The 24,155-nt window shown below is 43.3% G+C and overlaps 1 protein-coding gene across 1 annotated transcript; it reads left to right on the top strand.

Annotated features, from left to right (window-relative positions):
• Window positions 1–169: 169 nt before the first annotated feature.
• On the top strand, window positions 170–23,290 carry RNF34 (ring finger protein 34). Its single transcript, XM_021073434.2, has 6 exons — window positions 170–282; window positions 15,595–15,813; window positions 17,298–17,705; window positions 19,367–19,492; window positions 19,757–19,958; window positions 22,331–23,290. Exons 1-6 carry the CDS (start codon window positions 277–279, stop codon window positions 22,519–22,521), a joined length of 1,152 nt encoding a protein of 383 aa, XP_020929093.2. The 5' UTR covers window positions 170–276; the 3' UTR covers window positions 22,522–23,290.
• Window positions 23,291–24,155: the final 865 nt, after the last annotated feature.

Below are 24,155 nucleotides of genomic sequence, written 5' to 3'. Positions count from 1 at the left end.
TGCGCCGGAGGCCCGCCCCTTCATTGGTTTTGGTGACCGCTCCCCCCGCCCCCACGAGTGTCGGCTTCGGATTGGTCGACCCGGCCGCCGCTCGGCGCTTTTCCTGAGGGCGCGCGGCGGGCGTGACCACGCCTCTTACGTCTGGACGCTGGGTCGCCTCAGGAGGTCCAGTAATCGCCGCCCAGAGGGAAGGAGGGTGGCGGTGCTAGGAGCTGCTATGGTGCAGAGTTCCCCGGCAGAGCCGACCCGGACGCAGCGGTCGCGGCGGTCGCGGCCATGAAGGTGAGCCGCCGGTGGGGCTGGGAAGTCCCTCCTCTCCTCTCTTTTCCGGCTAGGGCTCCCGAAGTGCTTGCTTTTCTCCTCAGCGGTTTCCCTGCGGGCACCTCGGAGAGCTCCGCGGAGGCGGGGGGGTGGGGGGGGTGGTTCCTGGCCGGCGTCTGGGGGCCCTGACCGCCCCACAGCGGATGTCCCGAGCTCCAGGACGTTTCCAATTCCCACAGCACCTCGGTCAGCGAGCCGGAGGCCAGGCACCCCCTTTACTGACGCCTAGTGAGCCCCTCTCCGCGCCGGGCCCTGTCCGTCCTCGGGGGCCGGAGGCTTACCCACTGGTGCTCGCCTCAGCCCTCCATACCTTTGCCCACGGCGTGCCTTCTCCCGCCCCGAGTCCTTGAACTAACCCAAATGTCTGCAACGCCACGGGATTGTCGCAAGACGGAAACTGTAGGACGAAATGCATAGGAGTGGTGCGGGGAGTCGTGAGGCTGGGGCCAGGCTAACAGGTTAGAAACGCCTCGGGGTGGCCATCCCACCCTTCTGAAGGATTTGTTTGCCGGCTTAATACGGGGACCGTGACCTAGAGCGCTAGCAAACTCGGTGTGTCTGCATCGACACTAGGTACGCAGCAAGTAATCTGACAGCTTGAGTTCTTCAAGGTGGGTGTGAGAGCGTGGGAGCATCACTGTGAGAAGTTTAAGGGAAGGGGGGAGGGGGGAAATTCAGGCCTACTTTGGGGAACTGATTCTTTCAACTTGATCACAGAGTTCTAAAGAGCTCTGGGTGCAGCAATCAATTTCAGGTATTGATTCAAACCAAGTGCGATGAGTCACAAGGTGATATTCTTTCAGACACAGATGATTTCATTAATCTCAAGTAAGAGGTGTGATCATCGTGGGTAGGAAAAGTAACAGAATGAACTGCTAGCTTAAAACTCTACCTTCACAAAGCTGCAAGCAAATATTTTGTTGAGCATTACCTATGTGTTAGCTAAGAGAGGGAGAGATCATGTGTAGAAGTAATTCAAAATATAGTCTCTCCAACCAGAAGAGAAGAGGCATTCACAACTAACTGCATTATGAGGCAGAATTTGGTGAAAGGTATCAAAAAAAAAAAAAAAAAAAAAAAAGAACAAAAAACCCTCAGGAGCAAGAAGGGATATTTCTGACTGCAGGAAGGAAGGAAGGTTTTAGAGTAGGTAACTTTTGAACTGTGTGTTGAAGTATGACGTTATCATAAGAGCCAGTTCAACTATAAAATATTTCAGGAGTTCTCTGGCACAGTGGTTTAAGTATCGGACATTGTTACTGCTGTGGCTTGGGTCCCTGCTGAGGCACAGGTTCAATCCTTGGCCCTCTGGGAGCTTCCACATTCCATCAGTGTGGCAAAAATAAAAAATAAAGTAAAATTCAACTTAAAATAACTATTAAAATATCTAGAACCGGCTTTCTTTCCCCAGAACCATCATCTTGCTTTAAGATCTCCAAACAAAGTAGGAGTCTATATATATTGCTTCAAAGAACATCAGTACGTTTATTAGTATTAAATTTGTGGTCCATCTAGGAACAAGAAAAGAATTGGGGGCAAGTCCAGTGTTGAAATTTTTTCAAAAGTGTCTTTGAATTTAGGTGGAAGATGCTACTTTCTGAGTTGAAATTTTAGTTTTATTTTGTTTTTTCTTTTTAAGGCCATATCTTCAGCATATAGAAGTTCCCAGGCTTGGGAGTTCCTGTCATGGCACAGTAGAAACGAATCTGACTGGAACCATGAGACTGTGGTTTCCATCCCTGGCCTCACTCAGTGGGTTAAGGATCTGGTGTTGCTGTGTGCTGAGGTGTAGGTCACAGACATGGCTCGTATCTGATGTTGCTGTGGTGTAGGCTGGCAGCTGTAGCTTCGACTGGACCCCTAGCCTGGGAACCTCCATATGCTGTGGGTACGGCCCTAAAAAGCAGGGGAAAAAAAACAAAACAAAACAAAAACTAGTTCCTGGGCTAGGGGTTGAATCGGAGCTGCGGTTACCGGTCTGCACCATGGCCACAGCAACTCAGGATCTAAGCAGCATCTGTGTCAACACCAGATCCTTAACCCACTGAGCGAGAGCAGGGATGGAACCCACTTTCTCATAGATATGAGTTGGTTTCTTAACCGGCTGAGCCACCACAGGAACTCCTGAGTTGAAATTTTATAAACAAAATTCGATGGGAGTTGAAAATGTAAAAAGATGCATGGGGTTTGTTTTTGGGTGTGTTGGGTTTTTTTTCGTCTTTTATCTCTTCAGGGTTGAACCCCAGGCTAGGGATTGAATCGGAGCTACAGCTTCGGGCTTACACCACAGCTACAGCAACACCGGATCCTTAACCCACTGAGCTAGGTCAGGGATCGAATCCCCAACCTCATGGTTCCTAGTCAGATTGTTTCCACTGCACCACGGCAGGAACTCCAAAGATGCATGTTTTAGGAAACAAGATGTAGACCTAGGAGTTCCCGTCGTGGCGCAGTGGTTAACGAATCCGACTAGGAACCATGAGGTTGCGGGTTCGGTCCCTGCCCTTGCTCAGTGGGTTAAGGATCCAGCGTTGCCGTGAGCTGTGGTGTAGGTTGCAGACACGGCTCGGATCCCGCGTTGCTGTGGCTCTGGTGTAGGCCGGTGGCTACAGCTCCGATTCGACCCCTAGCCTGGGAACCTCCATATGCCACGGGAGCGGCCCAAGAAATAGCAAAAAGACAAAAAAAAAAAAAAAGATGTAGACCTAAATAGACATTAGTCTGAACAGATGATAGTTATGAATATACTGCTTTTCATTTAAGTTTTTTTGTAAACTGGATTTACAGAATTTAAGATTTGGATGATATGTTTATTAGCTTTGTTTCATATTGAAGTTGTTTAATTATGTGGTATGCTCATCTGTAGATTTCTGGGCAAGATCGTTGATTTCTGATGTCATGAAATTCTAACATGTTAGTGTTCTTCCAAGCAAGTACTTCTCTCATGGAATTAAAATTAATTTAGGAGTTCCCGTCATGGCGCAGTGGTTAACGAATCCGACTAGGAACCATGAGGTTGCGGGTTCGGTCCCTGCCCTTGCTCAGTGGGTTAAGGATCCAGCGTTGCCGTGAGCTGTGGTGTAGGTTGCAGACGCGGCTCGGATCCTGCGTTGCTGTGCCTCTGGCGTAGGCCGGGGGCTACAGCTCCGATTCAACCCCTAGCCTGGGAACCTCCATATGCCGCGGGAGCGGCCCAAGAAATAGCAACAACAACAACAACAACAACAAAAAGACAAAAAAGACAAAAAAAAAAAAAAAGTCATTAAAATTAATTTAAAAGTCAAGCATTCAGATAAGTACATCTTTACACAAACCCAGGAGCAGGAGCTGGTTTTAGTATATGTGTAGAATGGATATTTACTTTCTTCCTTTGTTCTGTTTTTTTTTTTTTTCCCCAAACTGATGTTTTGAAATAAATATTATATCTCAAAAAGATTCAATAACTGTTTTACTTTAGAGTTGCATCAAATTAACTTCCTATAAGGGATCTTAAAATATCCAAATTAGTGTTTTAAATTAATTTGATTTAATCCTTTTTCCTGTTTTTCCATATTTATATTGACCTCACCCTTAATTGTACTAATTATATTCGTGCTTCCAAGATCAAAATGAGATATGGAGAAAGTAATCTGTTTAATGTGATTGCTTTTTCTTTTTTTTTTTTTTCTGAAAGGTGGGGGAGTGGTGCTAAGGATCCAGTATTCTATTGTAAAACAAACAAAAACCCCAAACATGAGAAGGGTAATGCTTATGATCTCCAGCACACATTATTGTTAAAATCAATCACTTTGGCCACATGTTTTCCCTAAAAATATTACCTTTTTAAGATGAGCTTCTGTTTTTGCAGCCTGCTTAATGTCCAAATGGTATGAGATCATAGAAAGAATTTAGGATGTAGAATCTCCTTTGTGGTATATGGTATTTGGTCATTAAGTTAGAGTTGGTGGCATATTATATTTCAGCTGAAGCAGCAGTTTCAGTAAGAAATGCTTTCACATTTTAAGGAGTGTATGTTTCTCCAGTGGCTCTAAATAGAATAAAGGTTTTTGCTTATTAACTCTTTTCTTCTGCTTTGACTTTAAGTTCTGGAGGAAAGTTTAACATAATTTGAAATTTAAACTGTAAAACTTTTATGTCAATGGTCCTGAGATTAGAAACATCTTTTTATATTGTTTAACACAAAGACATTGAGTTTAGCAAACTGAAGGTTGATGAGAGTTGTAGACAAAGCTTGTGATGATTGAGTTCTCTGGGGAAGGTTTCACTGGTGGGAGCACTGAATCGCTGCCTGGTCCTTGTAGCTTCCTATGGCATCCAAGAAAATTAATGTTCTGGAAATGGAAACTTGCAGGTTTATCCTTAAAATAACTGTAAAATATTAGCATATGTAATTTAGAGTTGTGGCATTCAACTCTTAGGAGGTGGCATTGTGATTACTGCTGTTTTCCTAGTTTAAAAGCAAACAATTTAGGGAGTTCCCGTCGTGGCGCAGTGGTTAACGAATCTGACTAGGAACCATGAGGTTGCGGGTTCGGTCCCTGCCCTTGCTCAGTGGGTTAAGGATCCGGCGTTGCCGTGAGCTGTGGTGTAGGTCGCAGACGCGGCTCGGATCCCGCGTTGCTGTGGCTCTGGCGTAGGCCGGGGGCTACAGCTCCAATTGGACCCCTAGCCTGGGAACCTCCATATGCCACGGAAGCGGCCCAAGAAATAGCAAATAGACAAAAATAAATAAATAAATAAAAGCAAACAATTTAGACTAAATAGTGATCATTTAGTTTGCTGCTGTTTTAAGCCCATCGACTTTCTTTCTCTCTGGCTGTCATTTGATTTTCATGGAAATCACTATAGTTTTTCTTATTCTTCAATCTAGTTTGCCTGGTTACTATGACATTTGGTAGAATCATGAAAAGGGTTCACCTCCTAATGTGGTTTAGAATAGGATTCACAGTTTGTAGTAAACTTTTTATTCTTAAGTTGAGCATTTTGGAAGAACTACCCCCCCCACCCCATTCTAAAAAGCACATTGGATCACACACACACACTCACACTCTTGCACATTCACACACTCAAAGACAGCTGAGCCTGAAGGCTGTTTAAAAACTGGCACTCTGCCAGAGAAGGCTGGGCTACTGCTCTTGCAAAGAAACAACACATTTTCATCTTGCTTTTGTTGACTGAAATGATTCAAAATGAGCCTATGTTGTGTGACTCTGACTAAGGAACCTTGAGAGTGCTTATAAAATTGGTGGTCTATTATTGTGGGAATAAGTGTCATAGTACTGGCAACTGTCAGTCCTACTCTCCTGCAAATGGTTTACCCCCCTCCCCTCCTTTATACTCCTACAGTGGGTAGAGAATTTCTAATTCATTCTCTAGGAAGGAACAATATAGGAGGAACACTTTCAGCCTTTCTGCTACTAGGGAATGAAGAGGAACTTTTATGTCGGTGAGTTTTAGCAAAGGAGCTAAACATGCTTGCCTCACTGCTACTCTGGGACCTTCTCAGATCTGTCCTGTTATGGGTAGGGATGGCTGTCTGGTCAACCAGATGGTGAGCTGCTGTTGATCAGCTGTGCTGGTAGCTGGGTGGCACGTTATCAAGACCAGTTGGCAGCAGAGCTAAGTCATGTTCTCCAGTTGATGTTAACAGTAAAAAACAAATATTTCTATTTCAATTTGTCTTACTTCTTTACTCAGTTCCAAACTGGGGTGGCGGGGGGGAGTAGTGTTATTGGCTCCTTAAAATCTTGGTGCACTGGCTTCGAAAATAATGTAGGAGTTCCTGTCGTGGCTCAGTGGACAACGAATCCGACTAGGAACCATGAGGTTGCGTGTTCAATCCCTGGCCTCCCTCAGTGGGTTAAGGATCCGGCATTGCCGTGAGCTGTGGTATAGGTCGCAGACAAGGCTCGAATCCCAAGTTGCTGTGGCTCTGGTGTAGGCTGGCAGCTACAGCTCTGATTGGACCCATGGCCTGGGAACCTCCATATGCCACGGGTGCAGCCCTAGAAAGACAAAAAGACAAAAAAAAAAGAAAGAAAAGAAAAGAATGTAAAGGGGCACAGTCCTAAAGGCATTAGCTTGCTGTGGCCCCCTTTGCCCGGCAAAGCAATAAAGCTATCTTTTTCTCCTTAACAAAAAAAAAAAAAAAAAAAAAAAAGAAAAGAAAAAAGAAAAGAAAAGAACATAAGAACTGGCAATGGATACCAGCATAACATGAAGAGATCTAGGTGTCTGGGGGCAGTTCAAACAGGAGACTTTAGAATTTGATTTCTGTGAGTAAGCAATGAGATCCTGCTGTATAGCATTGGGAACTATATCTAGTCACTTGTGATGGAGCATGATAATAGAAAAAAGAATCTGTACGTGTGTGTGTAACTGGGTCACCATGCTATCCAGTAGAAAATTGACAGAACACTGTAAACCAGCTATAATGAAGAAAAATTAAAATCATTATATATACATTTATATATAATATATATATGTAGAATTTGATTTCTTACATGGGCCCATGTAAGTTTTTAATATGATAGCTGGTTCTTAACTAATGCCAGGCCAGCCATGGTTCTATGGCTAATCTATTCAGGAACAATTTTAGCCTAAGAGGGTGTGTAGGAAAGGAATTAGGTTAGCAAGAAAAAAAAAAACTTATTTTCAGTAGTTATTGATGGCTAGAAAATAAAATGCAAACATAGCTAAGTTCCCTGAACTAGGAATTTTGTGCCAGGTATAGGTAGGTAGTTACCTTATTAAGTTATTCTCTATATTGTTTCTGAACTATATTCATGGTTAAGAGAGGAAATGTAGCCATCTTTACAGCTTAGTGTTCCTTATAACCTCTTGGATTCATGTGGTTTAGTCTGTAGAGTCCTGCTCTCAACCATGGTCCCAAGTAGGGTTTAAATTGCTAGTCACATGAGCCCAGATCATGGCTTTAGTTTTCAGAGATCCAGACTTTGGCTTTATTCATGGAAGGGTAGTAAATGTTTCTTCTTAAATGTAAGCAACTAAAAGGTGGATGGATGGTGACCTTTACATAAGGAATACATCTCTTTGGAATTGAGGCATAGTAACACCTCAATTTACTATAGATTCAAGAGCCAAAGGACTGTGCTTTGTGTACTGTCTACCTACGAGTTGAATTTTCTCAGAAAATTTAGGAGGATATGGAGGAGTTTGGAAAATATGTTTCAATCTTACTGTCACAAGGTGAGCAGTGTGTGAATAAAAGAAAAATAAGGGAATGTAGGCTTATTAAACTGGCAGAGGGTCTAAGAGGATAGGGGAGATGGAAGTAGAAAGAACATGAACTTGGGTCTCTAAAGCTTTTTTAAAGGGAGAGTGCAAAAAGGGAAAGCTATTGGTTATGACCCCGCCAGATTTGGTAATAATGGCTCCAAGGAAATAAAATGGAGGCAGAGAGTCAGGAGCCAAGAGAATAATCTCATGTTTCCCTAAACCACCTTTCCTTTGCTAGAGCAGGCACTCAGTAAACTCTTGGGAAAACATGTTCTTGAATTGTTCTCTAATTGCTTTTGTAGCTTTCGTCACTTGAAAAATGGGACTGTTAGGTCAAGTAGTAACAGTTATTTGGACAGATTTAGAGGAGAATGATTGGTATAGGACACTTGCAAGTAAATGTCAAGGTAACAGTTGTTAGGTAGGGATCCCTGTACCCTGAGGGGACATGTAGAAGAAATTTGGACCATTAGGACTTTAAGGGATAGTGCAAGAAGAAGAAACACACTCAAGGGGAGGAATGGAGATGGAGCCCAAGCCTGGGAGGTTCATCTTCTTATTGGATTCTTCAACTTGGAGGTGAAGGATAAAAATAGTTTGCACAATGGGTGTTTTTGTTTTTGGTTTTATCTTTTAGAGCTACACCCATGGCATATGGAAGTTCCCAGGCTAGGGATCGGATCAGATCTCCAGCTGCTGGCCTACACCACAGCCACAGCAATGCAGGATCCTTAACCCACTGAGTGAGGCCAGGGATTGAACCTGCGTCCTCATGGGTACTAGTGAGATTCTTTTCCTTTGAACCACCATAGGAACTCCTTATAATGAGTGTTTTTGACAGATCCAGAAATCGCTGTCTTTCTCCCGATATTGGGGATTTCACAAAAGAAAATACGTAGAGGAATAAGTTAGAAAAAAAAAGAGCAAATAAAATGAAGGCACCAAGTTTCATCATACGTTCCAGGCTAATATGTGGTAAAGGAAAGGAACTAATTTAAGAATCGATTAAGGGGGTTCCTGTTGTGGCTCAGCGGTAACGAACCCAACTAGTATCTGTGAAGTGACAGGTTCGATCCCTGGCCTTGCTCAGTGCGTTAAGGATCTGGCGTTGCCATGAGCTGTGGTGTAGGTCGCAGAGGTGACTTGGATCCTGCATTGCTGTGGCTGCGATATAGGCCAGCAGCTACAGCTCCGATTTGACCCCTAGCCTGGGAACTTCCATATGCTGAGGGTGCAGCCCTAAAAAGACAAAAAAAAAAAAAAAAAAAAAAAAAAAAAAAGAATCAGATCAAATTGTTAAAAAAAAAAACCCAGAAAACTCAGCTGAGCCTTTCTGAAAGGACTAGGGGAACGGCAACACTAGAGGCATAACCCACTGTGCGGGGCGGGGCAGTGAAGGCAGGTAGTGAGGAGCATGTGTCAGAGGTGTTGGTCCTGGAACTCTAGAGGCACAGGCTTCAGAAATCGGCTGAGTCTCCAGCTGAAAAGAGGTAGGCGGGAAGGAGAAATTCCCTTGAATAAGCAGGTGTTAACCTTTTAACCTTGGCTATATATTCACATGGGGAATTTAAAAAATTCCTGATGCCCAGGTTGTATCCCAGATTAGTTAAATCAGAATCTGGGGGCTGGGACCCAGGCATAGTATTTTTTTCAGGCTCTCTTGGTGAGTCCAACCACTGTCTTGAGAGCAGTTTCACAGGCCTAGGCAGTGACAGCAGCCACTGTAGTACAGGACTGAAAAATGCCTGCTCCAAAGAAATCAGGGAGGTTGAATCACTCAAGGGATCACCTTCATTTCAGCACTGAATGCCAGAAGACAGTTTTTTTGTTGTTGTTTTTTGTTTTGTCTTTTTGCCTTTTCTAGGGTCGCTCCTGCGGCATATGGAGGTTCCCAGGCTAGGGGTCCAATCGGAGCAATAGCCACCAGCCTACGCCAGAGCCACAGCAATGCGGGATCTGAGCCGCGTCTGTGACCTACACCACAGCTCACAGCAACGCCGGATCCTTAACCCACTGAGCAAGGCCAGGGATCGAACCCACAACCTCATGGTTCCTAGTCGGATTCGTTAACCACTGCGCCATGAAGGGAACTCCCAGAAGACAGTTTTAAAGGGGAAATAAAGATTAAGTTTTTTAAATATGCTGGATGGGAAAGAAAGGTACTTCAAATAAAACTAGTGATTGGGGCTTCACTAGTGTTTGAAATTTCTGAACTTTCAAGAAGGTTGGAGTGTTGCAAATGCTACTGTCAGAGGATCATAGTTTACACATGAAGATTTACCCTAGTACAATGCTAGGAATACCCTCTTATTGAGAGATTATTCTCTTATTGGGAGATTTTGTCCAAAATTAAGCTCACAGATTTAATGAATTTTAAACAGACTTTTCAGTGTTTCTTTTCCTTTGCTATGGCCTTTGGCTGATTTATACCAAATACTAGGGTATAGCAACATATTTTTGCCTGGAACATGGGATTGGCATTGGCTTTTTAAAAAAATTTTATAATAAGATGGCTGAAAGAAGATAGAAGTATTTTTATTTTTAAATGATTTTTGTTTTTTCCATTATAGTTGGTTTGCAGTGTTCTGTCAGTTTTCTACTGTACAGCCAAGTGACTGAGTTACACATACATATATACATTCTTTTTCTCATATTACCCTCCATCATGCTCCATCATAAGTGACTAGATGTAGTTCCTAGGATAGAAGCATTTTTAAATCTACTTTGACTTCTCAAGAATGAAGACGAAATTTCCTCCTCTTTATAAAAACATGAGGAATTGATCAAAGTTGTTACCCTCCAATATTGACGTCTATACAGATTCACTTGTTTTCCCCAAACAGGTCCTTCTAATCCCTTCACCAGAGCTGTGTATCTTCTCAGCCTAGATTTTGTTTGTTTTGGTTTTTTTGTTTGTTTGTTTGTTTGTTTGTTTTTGGCCACACCTGCAGCATGTGAAAGTTTCTGGGCCAGGGATTGAACCCACCCCACAGCAGTGACCAGAGCCACAGCAGTGGCAACACCAGGTCCTTAACCCAGTGCACTACGAGGGAACTCCTTCAGCCTAGGATTTTAATGATCATATTCATTAACATAATTTGAAAATTTGTTATCCTTCCTTAACTCTCATTGTAGAACTGATTTCTTTTTTTTTTTTTTTTTTTTTTGTCTTTTTGCTATTTCTTTGGGCCGCTCCTGCGGCATATGGAGGTTCCCAGGCTAGGGGTCCAATCGGAGCTGTAGCCACTGGCCTACGCCAGAGCCACAGCAACGCGGGATCTGAGCCGCGTCTGCAGCCTACACCACAGCTCACGGCAACGCCGGATCCTTAACCCACTGAGCAAGGGCAGGGACCGAACCCGCAACCTCATGGTTCCTAGTCGGATTCGTTAACCTCTGCGCCACGACGGGAACTCCAGAACTGATTTCTAATAGAACAAAATGTGTGACAGTGCTGCTTCACAAAGTATCATTAGAGGGAGTTCCTGTTTCAGATCTGACTAGGAACCATGAGGTTGCAGGTTCAATCCTGGGCCTAACTCAGTGGGTTAAGGATCCAGTGTTGCCATGAGCTGTGATGTAGGTTGCAGACATGGCTCGGATTTGCCATTGCTCTAGCTGTGGTGTAGGCTAGTGGCTACAGTTCCGATTAGACCCCTAGCTTGGGAACCTCCATATGCCTCAGGTGCCACCCTAAAAAGACAAAAATTTAATTAATTTAAAAAACAAAAAAAGTAACATTAGAGAGTTTTGGCCTACTAATTCAGAATCTTTTTTTTTTTTTAACCTTTTATTACTCCTTCTCAACAAGACACAATTTGAACTTTTTTAGATAGCATGAAAAATTTAATTATGTTGCCTTTGAAGAGGAACATAAACCTTTTATGCACTTATTTATTTATTAGTTAGAATGGTGGAACTTGTGTTATGGAGGAAAGAAGTTCTGTCCACAAGGGACTTTCACTGGAGTTGGGGAGACAACATTACCCAGGAATTAGAAAGGGGATAAAAGCTAACAACAATTTCATTGGAATGAAAAAAGTTCATCTTGCTGGTACTTTCTGAAAAAAATGTGTGCACATTGAATTTTCTCAATTGTTTTAAGAGCTTACTGTTTAAAGCATTGTGAATGAATCCTTTGCTAAAAGAACACTCACTTAAAATGAACTATTAGTAAATCTGGATTTTCATTCTTTTCTCTTTAAGCAAACAATGTCTTTAGAATCTAAGGTATATATTTATTTAAAGGTATGAACTATTCATTATAACTTAACCTGACTCTTTTTTGTTTTTATAATGATTTTTACTTCTTCCATTATGGCTGGTTTATAGTGTTCTGTCAATTTTCTACTGTACAGCAAAGTGACCCACTCACACATACATGTATACATTCTTTTTTCTAACATTATCATGCTCCATCATAAGTGACTAGATATAGTTCCCAGTGCTACACAGCAGGATCTCATTGTTTATCCATTCCAAAGGCAATAGTTTGCATCTATTAACCCCAAATTCCCAGTCCATCCCATTCCCTCCCCTTCCTCCTTGGCAACCACAAGTCTGTTCTCCATGTCCATGATTTTCTTTTCTGTGGAAAGGTTCATTTGTGCCATATAGTAGATTTCAGATATAAGTGATATCATATGGTATTTGTCTTTCTCTTTTTAACTTAACCAGACTTTTAACGGCTTCACTATTTTTTGAGCACTTCAGAGTATGAAGCCATATAATGCTTAAGACTGTTTGAACCTTGTATTGAGGTTTCATGTTACTTTACCTTGTCCTTTCCCTGTTTTTAATATAGCATGTTACTTCCAGCCAGTAGCAAGAATGGCATGATCCTTCTACAGCATTCTAAACAGCCTTTTAAGGTTGTTTCAAAAAGTTTTTTAAGGAGCTTGTTGAACAAACAGTAAATGTTTGACAGGATTAGATAATAAAATAAATGGAAACTGTACCATTGTCATGTATTGCCATTTTAACTAATAAGACTCATTTAACCTGGACTTCCATTGCTTATCATATTATCTAGACTGTAGAATATGCTCAAGAATTAGGATAGGGGCAAAAGCTATTAGTTCCAACAGTATAGCTTTATATCTTTTTTTGTTTTGTTTTTAGGGTCACACATGCTGCACATGGAGGTTCTCTGGCTAGGGGTTGAATTGGAGCTGCAGCTGTCAGCCACAGCCACACCAGATCTGAGCCACCTCTGCAACATACACCACAGCTCATGGCAACGTAGGATCCTTAACCCACTGAGTGAGGCCAGGGATTGAACCTGCATCCTCATGATACTAGTCAGGTTCGTTTCTGCTGAGCCACAATGGGAACTCTTATAGCTTTATATCTCAAGCATGGGAAACTGCCTTGAGCCCTCACTGAAAAAATACTTTTATGTACAATTCTAACAAGCTTGGATATCAGGTTCCTAAATGCAATTAAAAAAAAAAAAAGGTTGGTATAGGTAGATATAGTGATAGCAGTAGTGATTCACAAAAAGGGAAGAGATGAGAGAAAAAAATAAAAAGCAACCTGTTAGTTTTAAGCCACTTAGTGGAGTGGCCAATAAATAACCCTCACACCTCAAGAGGTCATTATGGTTATCAAGTCATCAAAAATTGTGTTCAGGAGTTCCCATTGTGGCTCAGCAATAACGAACCCGACTAGTTTCCATGAGGACTTGGGTTCGATCCCTGGCCTCACTCAGTGGGTTAAGGATCTGGCATTGCCAGGAGCTGTGATATAGGTCACAGATGCTGCTGGGATAGGTCATTGCTGTGTCTGTGGCATAGGCCAGTAGCTGTAGCTCTGATTTGACCCCTAGCCTGGGAACTTCCATATGCTTCTGGTGTGGCACTAAAAATCATGTTCAGTATTCTCAGTTTGAAAAGGTAGGATACTTTAAAAACATATTTTCCTTAATGTTAAGTCAATATATCCTTTATAAAGATAAGGAAAGCAGGGGAAAACTCAAGAAAACAAACTATTCAAGATATATGTGAAAACCTAGAAAGCACTTCGGTTGCCTTTATTTATTTATTTATTTATTTATTTGCTTTTTAGGGCTGCGCCACAGTGGGAACTCCTTTATTTTTGTCTTTTTAGGGCACACCTGTGGCATATGGAAGTTCCCGGGTTAGGGCTTGAATTGGAGATGCAGCTGCTGGCCTACACCATAGCCACGGCCATGCCAGATCCGAGCCGTATCTGTGACCTACACTGCAGCTTGTGGCAAGGCCAGATCCTTAACCCACTGAGTGAGGCCAGGGATCAAAGCACCATCCTCAGAGACACTAAGCTGGGTTCTTAACCCACTGAACCACAATGGGAACTCCCTTAGCATTTCAATGTTTCTTGGTCTCTCTCTTTTTTTTTTTTTTCTTTTTAGGGCCTCACCCACAGCATATGAAGGTTCCCATGCTAGGGGTTGAATGGCAGCTGTAGCCGCTGGCCTGCACCACAGCCACAGCAACTCGGGATCCAGGTCACATCTGCAAACTACACCACAGCTCAGGGCAACGCTAGATCCTTAACCCTGAGTGAGGCCAGGTATCGAACCTGTGTCCTCATGGATGCTAGTCAGGTTTGTTAACCACTGAGCCACTTTGAGAATGCCTCTTTTTTTTTTTTTTTTTTCCCCTCAATTTTTTTGGCTGTACAAGCAGTGTGTAGAAGTTTCCAGGCCAGGGATTGAACCTGAGCCATAGCAGTGACAATGCTGACTCCCTAACCACTAGGCCACCAGGGAACTTCCCCAGTCATGTTTTTAAAGTAAAAAAAAAAAAAAAAAAAATGTATTTGTATACCATAATTTATTATGCCTAGCTACAAATGAGAGAATAGAAGTTTAATGAAATTAGGTCATTTGAATTTATTTTTCTGCTGAATTATAGCAGGGGAAATATGCCTCAGGCTATAGAACTGTGCTGTAGTCATTAGTCTAAAGTTGCCAGATAGTGGAGTTCCCGTCGTGGCGCAGTGGTTAACGAATCCGACTAGGAACCATGAGGTTGCGGGTTTGGTCCCAGCCCTTGCTCAGTGGGTTAAGGATCCGGCGTTGCTGTGAGCTGTGGTGTAGGTTGCAGACGCAGCTCAGATCTGGCGTTGCTGTGGCTCTGGCGTAGGCCGGTGGCTACAGCTCCAATTGGACCCCTAGCCTGGGAACCTCCATATGCCGCGGGAGCGGCCCAAGAAATAGCTAAAAAAAAAAAAAAAATTAAAAAAAATATTAAGTTGCCAGATAGAATATAAGACAGTTAAGAAGTTCCTGTTGTGGCATAGCGGAAACCAATCCGACCAGTATCCATGAGGATGCAGGTTCGATCCCTGGCCTTGCTCGTGGGTCGGGGATCGGCATTGCTGTGAACTGTGGGATAGTCACAGACACCACTCTGATCCCGAGTGGTCGAGATGTAGACTGGCAGCTGTAGCTCTGATTTGACCCCTAGCCTGGGAACTTCCCTATGCTGCAGGTATGGCCCAAAAAAAGCAAAAAAATATAAGACAGTTAAATTTGAATTTCAGATAAACAGGCTTTTTTTTTTTTTTTTTTTTTTTTTTTTTTTTTTTTTTGGTGTAAGCATATCCCAAACATTGCATACCCTAACTTCTCTCCAGTCATCTTTTTATGTGCATATACATGTATCTCAAAGACAAATATTCTCTGGAAATAGCAGAAAATTATCTATTTTCAAATAGCTTAACATTTTGGTGCTTAAAAGAATAATCTCAGGGAGTTTTCTGGTGGTGAGGATTTGGCAGTTTCACTGTTGCAGCCTGGGTTCAATCCTTGGTCTAGGAGGTGAGATTACTGCATCAAGCCACTATACATCACCACCAAAAAAAAAAAAAAAAAAAGAAGAAGAAGAAGAGAGGAAAAAAAAGTGTAAACAAAACAAAAAAACCCCAAAAGTGTAATCTCAAAATTATCCAGAGGCAAACCTGCCTCTCCAGAATGGCATTCCCTGAGGATTCCAGAGAGCTCGGGTTCCACTCAGCTTTAAACTGTTGCCTGCTTCTGTTCATTTCCAGGCGGGTGCCACATCTATGTGGGCTTCGTGCTGTGGGCTGTTGAATGAAGTCATGGGGACCGGAGCTGTCAGGGGCCAGCAGTCAAGATTTGCAGGAGGCACCGGTCCATTCAGATTTACACCAAACTCTGATTTTTCTGCTTACCCACCAGCACCTACAGAAGGGCCTAATATAGTTTGCAAAGCCTGTGGACTTTCATTTTCAGTCTTTAGAAAAAAGGTGAGTTGGATGAAATGTTACATACAAAAGACACATGTGTCAGAATTTTTGATTGTATATTGTTTTGAATGCTAAGGAATACTCATTTCTACAAATATAAAAAAGTCTTGGGAGGTCCTATTTTGGCTCAGTGGTAACAAACCTGACTAGTATCCATGAGGATGCAGGTTTGATCCCTGGCCTTACTCAGTAGGTTAAGGATCCGCTGTTGCCATGAGCTGTGGTGTAGGTCACAGATGCAGCTCCAATCTGGCATGGCTGTGGCCGGCAGCTGCAGCTCCAATTCAGCCCCTGGCCTGGGGACTTCCATATGCCACAGGTTTGGCCCCTAAAAAACAAAAAACAAAAAAAAAGTCCTAATAACCATTTCCCATTTAGAAAAAGTACTCAGTCAAAGAGATTGTTGTACTGCTCAAGTTCTCTGAGCTGACATTGTTCTCAGGTTTGTCAGGTATCCTTTCTCCTGAACTTGTACACTTACTGTTTGATTCTTCCTAGTGGTGCTTATATCCTGAGGCAAGAGATTTAATTAGCCTGCCTTTTCAGAGGTGATTTACTGTAACTCTGATCTCAAGTTTCAAAGAATGTATCCCTACCCATATTCTTAAGAGAAGAAATGAGTATATTAGGGAGTTCTCTTGTGGCGCAACAGATTAAGAATCCAGCATCGTCTCTGAAGCAGCTTGGGTCTAGTCCCTAGCCCAGGAACTCCACATGCCGCAGATGTGGCAAAAAAAAAGAAAAAAACAACAACCCAGAAAAGAAAAAAAAGAAATGAGTATTTTAACTACTCTTTAAAGATTTAACATAAAACACTTGGGCTAAAAGAGTTACTTTCTTTAGAACAGAAAGTCGTTCTTTCTGAGAACCATCTTATTGCTAGGCCATCTCCCAGACTTTGTCAATTCAGTCCTTTGAAATACCTAAGTAACAAGGTGTTAGCTTGTGGGAACAATGCCCCAAGCAGAAACGACCTCATCTTAGGGTCTTTAAGCTTTACTCAAGGAATGGCTTTGATTGTGATTAAGGCTCCATGGGGTATAATTTCGGTATTAGCAGGGGCTTTGTTGGCTTGGATTGACCTTGAAAGATCCTTTGCCTTTGTCTTTCCCTCTCTGTTAGGGTTTTCCTCCTTCTCTTTAAACGGGGAAATTTTCACATAGGAAGAGAGTTTGTGGTTGTGCTTTCTGCTCCATGTGGTTCAAGTCAGCTCTGTTTTGCTAATTACATGTTTGTACCAAGGGGTGGAAAGGTTTTAATTCATTTAACACAAGAGTATATTTTGCTTAAAGGGCTGTATTTGAACGTCTGTGAATCCAAACTGCCTTGGCAGTGACCGTTTTGATTTTCATGGCTTTTAGAACATGAAAACACCCATGGGTCTGGGGCCATGTGGCACTTTATAAGAATTAAAATTGAAATTTATTAAAGGCAGAAAGAAATCTGGCTTTCACTAAATGCCTCCTTTCCATCTGTTTCTTCAGCACGTATGTTGTGACTGCAAGAAGGATTTTTGCTCCGTTTGTTCAGTCTTGCAAGAAAATCTCCGTAGATGTTCCACTTGTCACTTACTACAAGAGACGGCCTTTCAGCGCCCTCAGTTAATGCGACTCAAAGTGAAGGATCTACGGCAGTATCTCATTCTTAGAAACATCCCCATCGATACCTGCCGAGAGAAGGAAGACTTGGTAGATCTCGTCCTGTGCCACCACGGGCTGGGCTCTGAGGACGACCTGGACACAAGCAGTCTGAACTCCTCAAGGTCCCAGACTTCTAGCTTTTTCACAAATTCATTCTTTTCAAACTATACAGCCCCGTCTGCTACGGTGTCTTCATTTCAGGGAGAGCTTCTGGGTCTAGATCGGACCTTAGGATCTGGAGCGCGGGCACAGGTAGGAAGGTGTGATCACCTGAGCGCCTGGCATGCCATCCCCCCTCGGCCACGTGGTGGAGCTTTTGGGACCGATGACTCCCTGTAGGAGCAGAGGTTTCACAGGCTGCTGACCTCTGTGCCTGCAGGTGCTCCTGATATGAGGCTCTGAGCTTGGGTGCTGCCTGAAGGGCCTAAAAAAAAGAGCTCATCAGTCTCTTGGCTTTAGGTCCATTTTCTTATCATAGAGTTAAATACTAGCTGTTGAAATAATGACTGTGAAAAGTAGCTTGCAAATGTTTGGCAGGACTAGTCATGTGTCAGTGACCATGGAAACTATAAGTTAACCTACCACCCAGTTGCCTTGCTTACAGTAGAATTGTTCTAATTTGGATACTGGGAAAAAGCTGTCTGAATTAGTGAAAGGACATGGTTACTTATTTCAAAGAAATACCAGTGCAGAATGTTGTCCCAGTGAGGTCCTTGGACATCATGATTGAATAACGTGCAAGGGCTTGCAATTAATACTCAATTTGTACATATGAATGATTCTAAAATGCTCCAAGGAGTTCCCGTCGTGGCGCAGTGGTTAACGAATCCGACTAGGAACCATGAGGCTGCGGGTTCGGTCCCTGCCCTTGCTCAGTGGGTTAACGATCCGGCGTTGCCGTGAGCTGTGGTGTAGGTTGCAGACTCGGCTCGGATCCTGCGTTGCTGTGCCTCTGGCGTAGGCCGGGGGCTACAGCTCCGATTCGACCCCTAGCCTGGGAACCTCCATATGCCGCAGGAGCGGCCCAAGAAATAGCAACAACAACAACAACAAAAGACAAAAAAATAAATAAATAAATAAAATAAAATAAAATGCTCCAAAAGTTGTTTTGAACATTTATCTTCACATTCAATTTTCTCTCCTGAGTAAAGGAGGGTAGAATCAGAGACAAAGCTGGTCTAGTTGCTCTCTAAATAGACATAAATTGGTAAGGCCAAGCTAGGAGTTTTATTTTCCCACATGGGAGCTGGTGTAATTAGGATGCAAATATAAGACACATCTACTTTTGTGTCACTTTTGGTTATAAGTACCACTTAAGAGATGGGGGTCTCTATAGTATGGTGCTAGTGAAATAGTGGGGTAGAAACCTTGAAATTGGGAATTGACCTAGCCTTTCTGTTCTCCCCAAAGAAAAGAGTACCTTCTTGTTGAGCAATTTTTAAAAACTAGAACTGGCAACAACCCTCAGTGAATTAGTCTGGAAGGCATTATTTGGAGTTAGAATGTCTAAGCCTGATGAGATCTTTGCAACTGAGTAGCCCCGACACTAGGGCTGATCTTAGAGCTTTAGTTTCTGCCTGCATCTTAGAGGCTGCAGTTAAAGGACACTGCAGTTCCCTACACTTGTGGCTTTGGCATTTGACAAAGGGACCTTTCTTGGGGACGTAATACTCTGGTTAGATTTTACAAATTCACACACACATAGGAATTTGACTTTTGAGATAACCGAGGAAGGTTAAGTTGTTGATGGACTCAGGGACGGGCAGCAGCATTCGGGATCCAAAGAAGGTGTGGAATCTGCAGGTGTTGGGGTCATTCTGGGATGCTCTATGGAAAAGGTTTTCTCCAGTGATAAATAGGGGCTGTTACTGTTAGGAAAATGATTCCTGACCTAATATCCATTGTGTGTGTAGGTGCAAAGTGAAATAGCTTCAGCAAACACAGAAGATGATGAGGAGGAGGAGGAAGATGATGAAGATGACGACGACGACGACGATGATGATGATGATGATGATGATGAGGAAAACTTGGAGGATCGGGTGAGATTGCCCGTAAAATTTGGTTTCCCTGACACAGTGACTTGGCAGGCATGGAAAAGACCTGTGTGGACTTTTGTACAGGGTGGCTAGCACAGGATGTTTCTTCTGGGTTGAAGGCAGCACAGTCTATAAAATACATCAAGGACTGGTGAGAGTCTGGAAAGAATATCCAGGGCCAGTGATGGCTGTAAGGTGGGGGGAGCATGCCGTTTGCCTTGCTGGACTGGCAGGGGCCGAGGTAACAGACATGCTCTGTGATTTCAGACTCCTGGCCTCGCTAAAAAGGGAGTGAGAGCTTCTCTGTCTGACTTGTCAAGCCTTGACGATGTGGAAGCGATGAGCGTGCGCCAGCTGAAGGAAATCCTGGCTCGGAATTTTGTCAACTACTCTGGCTGTTGTGAAAAGTGGGAGCTAGTAGAGAAAGTAAACCGATTATACAAGGAGAATGAAGAAAACCAAAAGTCATGTAGGTTTATTTTTCCTTTTTTCCCCTCTAGTAGCCTTCTTTAGGTTTTTTAAAAAATGGGCTGTTTCTGTCACAATTAAGTCTATTTTATGAAAACCATGTATCCTTTTACTGAGTGTGAACTAGTTGTGTGAACTGGTTTATAGATCTGTTAAGCAGTAAGTTCATTACATGATGTTGGCTTTGAGCTCACCATTGCCAGTGAGTTAGTCATTTTCTCAGTCTGGTTTTTCTTGCCATAATTTGTTAGAATTCTAAAGAAATTCCTTGTATCTATAAAAATGCTTGTTTTCTCACTAACCTGTCTGGTAGGATTTAGGATTTAAACGCTACAGTTGAGATACCCAAACAGTGGGGGGAAATAATTCCCTAGAGCCAAGCTGTTAAGTCGTTCTTAGCATCAAGTATTAGTAGGTTTCTCTGTGAGTGACAAAAAGCTGAGGTTAGGAACTTCTGGGAGTTCCCTGGTGGCTCAGTACACTAAGGATCAATGCACAGCATTGTCACTGCAGTAGCTCGGGTTGCTGCTGTGGCATGGGTTTGATCCTTGGCTTGGGAACTTCCACGTGTGGCCAAAAAAGGGGAAAAAAAAAAAAAGAACAGTGTGGAGCAGAAATTCTCAGGTGGTGGCAGGGCCAAGCCACAGAGCACTTATAGGCAAGTAAGAAGAATTTAGTGGTGTTCAGACTGACAGATGTTGTGTTCTCATCTAGAAAACAGCCTTCCCATCATTAATTTTGATCATCTTGAGTTTTGCCTCTAAAAGCTGGTTATAATACAGCATTCGTTGATAAACTGGTTCACGCATAGAATATGCAGCGTGCTGTGGTACACATATTTCTACGATGATGCCACTGTGGTAGAGACAGGGATCTTAAATCTTTGGAGCCTTCAGAGGCTCATCTGTCACCTTTAGCCCATGGATCCCTTTTCCCCACTTCCCAGCAGTGGTATACAGGCCATGGACCCCAGGTAACACTAATCTCTTGACATGGCAGTGTTTATTTCTCTTAATCCCTGGACCACTGGCCCTTCAAGCTTAAATTCCTGTTCTTTCTGACCCTCATGGTTCCTATTGATCCCGTCTGTGACCTGTAGAAGGGGAAGCCTCACTGTCCATAGCTAGGTGGCCAAACCTCAGATTTCAATGATCTTTTCAGAATCCTTCTCCACCTTTCTTGTTCAGAGCCAGACTGTCCCAGCCCTTTAGAGTTAAACCCCAACAGTCCCAGGGCAGCCAGAAACACAGGTGAACTTGGGGGTGCTTCCAGGGCTCAGAAAGTGCCTCCCCAGCTACAGGCTACTTGGATGTCTGATTTTCCTATCAAGAAAGAAATAAAGCTCCTGGAGTTCTGTCTTGGCTCAGTGGAAACAAATCTGACTAGTATCCATGAGGACGCAGGTTTGATCCCTGGCCTCGCTCAGTGGGTTAAGGATCTGGTGTTGCTGTGAGCTGTAGTGTAGGTCGCAGACGTGGCTCGGATCCGGCATGGCTGTGGCGTAGGCTAGTGGCTACAGCTCGGATTCTACCCCTAACCTGGGAATCTCCATATGCCAGGGTGCGGCCCTAAAAACCAAAAATAAAGAAAGAAAAAGAAAGAAATCTCCTCCTCCCACTGAGATGAGGCTCTGGAGCCTGTGACTTTCCCAAGGCCGCACAGTTGGGCTGGAAATTCCAATCATGTTCTGACTCTAAGGCCCACGTGTAGGACAGCCTAGGTTTTTTCCTTTTTTTTTTTTGGCCAAACCCACAGCATGTGCAAGTTTCCAGACCAGGAATCAAACCCACACCACGGTTTTGACCTAGGTCACAGCTATGGCAAAGCCAGATCCTTAACCTTTTGCACAAGAGAGCATCCCATTTTCTTCATTTTTATTTACAGAAGCAATCCTTTTCATAAAAAGCTTGCATTACATAGAGATATTAAAATAGAATTAGGAGTTCCTGTCGTGGCACAGCGGTAAGAAATCTGACTAGGAACCCATGAGGTTGCGGGTTCGATCCCTGGCCTTGCTCAGTGGGTTAAGGATCTGGTGTTGCCCTGAGCTGTGGTGTAGATCGCAGACACGCCTCAGATCTGGCATTGCTGTGGCTGTGGTATAGACCAGCAGCTGTAGCTCCAATTAGACCCCTATCCTGGGAACCTCCATGTACTGCAGGTGCAGCCCTGAAAAAGACCAAAAAAAAAAAAATTAAATAGCTCGCATTTGTTAATCATGTCACCCCTGGCCCTAAGCTGCTCATTCTTCACTTGTCACAAAACTCTACGAGGTGTGATTGCTGCCATTTCTGACAGAAGGAACGGAAGTTGCAGAGAAGTGGGGTCTCCTGGGTCTCTGTCCCATTGCTGCAGCTCTCTGTTGCCTTTCAGATGGCGAGCGGCTGCAGCTGCAGGATGAGGAAGACGATAGCCTGTGTCGGATCTGCATGGACGCTGTCATCGACTGCGTCCTACTCGAGTGCGGACACATGGTCACCTGCACCAAGTGTGGCAAGCGCATGAGCGAGTGCCCCATCTGCCGCCAGTACGTGGTGCGTGCTGTGCACGTGTTCAAGTCCTGAGGCTGGGCCCCCCCAACCCCTGCGGACGCTCGCCCCCCCACCCCCAGTCTTGGGGCCCAGATGTCCCAGTGCACTGTAGGGACTGGGGACTCCCTGTTGAAGAGCCGGAGCTATATTAGAAAACTATTTTCACTACTAACGGTGGAATGGAAAAACTCATCCTAAGTTGTGGCAACACTGGTCCAGGCCATGGGCCAGTCAGCCTCAGGACATGCTGCTTCCAGGTCCTGCCAGGCTTCTCTCATTACTAAATGCTGACGTCAGACTGCTTATGGCATCAGCTCCTGCTCCCTTTGTAGGACACTTCTCCTGTTCTTATTTCTCCTTCATCCTATTTTTAACTGAATCTACTCAGATGTTGGAAAATTCTGTTCTCTAGAGGAGATCACTGTCTGCAAGCTGCCGACATGGTACACATCGGGCAGTGGTACTTCTGAATGTTCCTGTTATTAGTTGTGTGTATTTTCAGTGCTACTATTTGATGAATGTAAGTTTCCACATTGTTGCTCTTTCTGCCATTAAACCTAATTGGGAACCACTAACATTCTCTAGTCAACTGCCAGGGCCTTAGATTAAACATGTCCATTTTTGTTCAGGTACAGCTTTTTATAGCAAGGGCTGCATCTAGTGTCTTTCATTAGAGAAGTGTGTGTGTTAAATTGTTTATTCATAAGTAATCAGTTTACACCGTTTTGTATAGTGAAAGTGTATTTTCAGTGCTACCTGCTAGCTAATTTAAACTTTAGAAATAAAATTAGATTTTCAAAAATGCTTTTGTTTACACTGTCCTGGTCCATTCCTAATTCATTTGGGTACAGCACAAAGAGGTGTCCACACCTGGCCTGGCACCTTCACTAGAGGAAGTAGCACCTTCAAAGGTGTTGCACCTGTGTCTACCTGGGCTGCTGACTTAACCAGTAAGGTTAACTATGGATTTGCCACTCACTGTGATGAGGTGTCATGCTAGATGCATTATGCTTCTCCCCAGCATTCTGAAATAATACTGCCTCGGGCACTTGGGGAACCTGATCTCTGAGAATGTGAAGAACTTGTCTAAAACCTGTTAAAAAAAGTAGTCACATCTGAATTTAAACCTAATATGGGTGACAATGTTTCTTCTTAACTCTTCTAATACCACAAATGAGTAACCTGAGACATGCGCTGATTTATTCAAAGAGGTCTTGGAACATTAATGATCTGAAATTTCTTTTCTTTTAGGTCTAGCTCTAATCAGGGTGGTTTTTTTGGTTGAGTTGAGACCAACTGTGGATTCATTCTAATTGTTTATGGGCAGGTATGTTTTTAGAAAACATGTAACTTCTTGGCTGAGTCCTGAAGGTTTTTCATCTTTTTTTTTTTTTAGTCTTTTTAGGGCTGCATCTGTGGCATATGGAAATTTCTAGGCTAGGGGTCAAATCAGAGCTATAGCCCCTGGCCTATACCAAAGTCACACCAGATCCAAGCTGTTTCTGCAACCCACGCCACACCTCACAGCAACGCCAGATCCTTAACCAACTGAGTGAGGCCAGGGATTGAACCTGTGGGACATGGATAGTAGTCAGATTTGTTTCTGCTGAGCCACAACGGAAACCCTGGTTTTTCATCTTTTTTTTTTTTTTTTTTTTTTGTCTTTT

This window comes from Sus scrofa, chromosome 14 (genome assembly GCF_054392235.1).
Source record: "Sus scrofa isolate SSC_HxYL_T2T_F1_AM1 chromosome 14, Sscrofa_HxYL_maternal_Yorkshire_Landrace_v2.0, whole genome shotgun sequence".
NCBI lineage: Eukaryota > Metazoa > Chordata > Mammalia > Artiodactyla > Suidae > Sus > Sus scrofa.
The sequence above is the reverse complement of the archived record's forward strand: the minus strand, read 5'-3'. Positions and strand labels throughout refer to the sequence as shown.

What these genes read in the sequence shown, in the direction of transcription:
- RNF34 (XM_021073434.2), top strand. An exon ending in TTTCAGTCTTTAGAAAAAAG is followed by an intron (nt 15,814 to 17,297) that starts GTGAGTTGGATG and finishes CTGTTTCTTCAG; the next exon opens with CACGTATGTTGTGACTGCAA. An exon ending in GATCTGGAGCGCGGGCACAG is followed by an intron (nt 17,706 to 19,366) that starts GTAGGAAGGTGT and finishes TTGTGTGTGTAG; the next exon opens with GTGCAAAGTGAAATAGCTTC.